The sequence below is a fragment of the Ammodytes marinus genome (assembly GCF_949987685.1).
Source record: "Ammodytes marinus genome assembly, chromosome: 13".
NCBI classification, from domain to species: Eukaryota; Metazoa; Chordata; class Actinopteri; order Uranoscopiformes; family Ammodytidae; genus Ammodytes; species Ammodytes marinus.
This window is the reverse complement of record NC_137217.1, coordinates 31,183,855-31,186,354: the sequence shown is the minus strand read 5'-3', so window position 1 is coordinate 31,186,354 and position 2,500 is coordinate 31,183,855. Positions and strand designations below refer to the sequence as shown.

At 45.9% G+C, this 2,500-nt stretch overlaps 2 protein-coding genes across 3 annotated transcripts in view; one reads left to right on the top strand and one right to left on the bottom strand.

Moving 5' to 3' along the window:
* Positions 1 to 2,500, top strand: part of LOC307260013 (uncharacterized protein) — a 491,510-nt gene that overhangs the window by 158,515 nt on the left and 330,495 nt on the right. The window lies entirely within an intron of this gene.
* sh3bp5b (SH3-domain binding protein 5b (BTK-associated)) overlaps positions 1 to 2,500 on the bottom strand; it is a 30,419-nt gene that overhangs the window by 25,330 nt on the left and 2,589 nt on the right. Inside the window, exon 3 of the mRNA XM_080040138.1 lies at positions 929 to 1,057. Coding sequence (XP_079896264.1) covers positions 929 to 1,057 — 129 coding nt within the window. The remainder of the gene's footprint in view (positions 1 to 928; positions 1,058 to 2,500) is intronic.

Below are 2,500 nucleotides of genomic sequence, written 5' to 3'. Positions count from 1 at the left end.
TGTAGTATAAATGTGCAAACATTTTAGAAATCGGTTCATCCTAGCCTGAGAAAAGGCAGAAAGAGTGTTTTATTGTCTCCCTGTCTAACCCTATATTTTATTTTACTAGCGTGACATCACACTAGTAAAAATGTGGGGTTAGGATTAACAGGACAGCCTTGAGCAAGACACTTAACCCCAAACTGCTTCAGGGGTGCTGTACTATTATCAATAAACCAACTTAACTTATACCTTTCAAAACTTGAATACCACAAACAGCTTGCATCCCTATCATTGGTTCGGGAGGCAAGAAAACTACGCAATAATGCTTTTTTTTTTTAACCTTTATTTATACAGGTAACTCCCATTGAGACCGAAGACTCTTTTGCAAGGGAGACCTGTTTTCCTTTCCCACGTTACCATTCACACACACATTCATACACCGATAGCAGCAGGCTAACTATCGACATTCACACGAGGCAAGGTGGGTGAAGTAGTGTCTTGCCCAAGGACACAACAACTATGACACAGGTGGCAGGACGGGGAATCGAACCTCCAACCCTTTGATCATCGGCCGACCCGCTCTACCACCTGAGCCACAGTCGCCCCATTTTTTAGAGTCACTGACTGCGGTCCTACAGTGGTGTGGGCTCTTACTGTATCTATACACACACAGGAGGCTGCTTCCCCTTTTATGTGTGCTGAGGCTAAAGCTGAAAAAAGGAACTGAGATAGTGGTGTGAAAAGTGTAGTTCCCCATCCGAACCAATGTGTATTTTGTTTTTTAAAATACTTTTTTGTAGGACCAAAGGGTGGGACCAGAAACGTTTTACACACACACACACACACACACACACACACACACACACACACACACACACACACGCACACACACACACACGCACACACACACACACGCACACACACACACACACAGACACACACCCACCTGTCTGGCCAGCCTGCGAGCCTCCCAGTAAGGCTTGGACTCCTCCACTGCTTTCCCGATTCTCTTCACTAACTCATCCAGTTTCATCGTCGCTTCCACAAGCACAGAACGAAACCTCTGTCTGGCATCCTGATGGAGAGAGAGAGAGAGAGGGGGAGAGAGAGAGGGAGGGGGGGGAGGGAGAGAGAGGGGGGAGGGGGGAGAGAGAGAGGGAGAGAGGGGGGGAGATAGGGACAGAGAGAGGGGAGGGAGATAGGGACAGAGAGAGGGAGAGGGGGGAGACGGAGAGAGAGAGGGAGAGGGAGAGGGGGGAGAGAGAGGGAGGGAGGGGGAGACAGGGAGAGAGAGAGAGGGGAGGGAGATAGGGACAGAGAGAGGGAGAGGGAGGGGGAGAGAGAGGGAGGGAGGGAGAGGGAGAGAGAGAGAGAGCAGGAAAGAGAGATGGGGAGAGAGAGAGAGGAAGGGAGAGAGAGAGAGAGAGCGACAGAGGGAGAGAGAGAGAGAGGGGGGGGGGCTCTGGTTTTAATAGGGTTAAAGTGCTGACTTTCAACTTTAAAAGGAAGGAAGGAATCGTGACCTTTTTAGCCTTGGTGACTGGTCCGCGCTTACTGAGAAATACCCGCCATTTCCACACAGACTCTAAAATGAGGATGTCCCACAAATGTAAGCCTCAGCAATTTAACATCTCTGACAATATTTAAAGTAGCTATGAGGAACTTTTAAATATTTCTGAAACAGTCTAATTTTTCCTCTGATGATCATAAATTACATGTAACAGCAAACGAGACCATCAGTGCAAAGAATGTTATTTTCATATATTTTTTTCTTAATGCCTTTGTCATGGGTACGCTCACCCAGGAACAACAGCTGACGTAGTTAAAAACACTACTGCTGTTGTCCAAAGGGGGGCGCTAGAATCAACACAGACTCAAAGTTCCTCGTAGCACCTTTTGAGCATTTTTTCTCAGAATCTTTCTCAGAATCTTTCTCAGTGTTTATTTATAATTGGGAACGAATCCTTTAGGTGCAGAACTAAGAATTTGTTCAGGGGGGATTTTCTTGGAGTTGTTGTTCGACTGTTTGACCCTATTTCAAATCTCTCTCTCTCTCTCTCTCTCTCTCTCCATCTCTCGCTCTCTCTCTCCCTCTCTCTCTCCCTCTCTCTCTCTCTCTCTCTCTCTCTCTCTCTCTCTCTCTCAGCTATCTGTGCATGTCTGGACATGTTGTGGACAAACACATCCATAAAGCTAAAGATATGATACTGCTCCTGACCTTTATACAGCTACGGAAAACATTAAGAGACCAGTCTGGATTTTTTCTTCAATCTTCATCTCTACATTACTGAATGAAAATGCTCTTTAATGACGATATTTTGGGCGCGAATTTGGTAGAAATGCTGTCAGTAGTTTATATTATAAAACCAAAATGTTCATTCTACTTTCTTTTCCAGCAAAACACACACACACACACAGTACAGACAGGTAGCGGATCATGAGGAGATATTCACTGATTTTGACACAAAGTGATCTTGACAACAAGCGATCTCCAGAATCACGGACTGCACCTTTACTG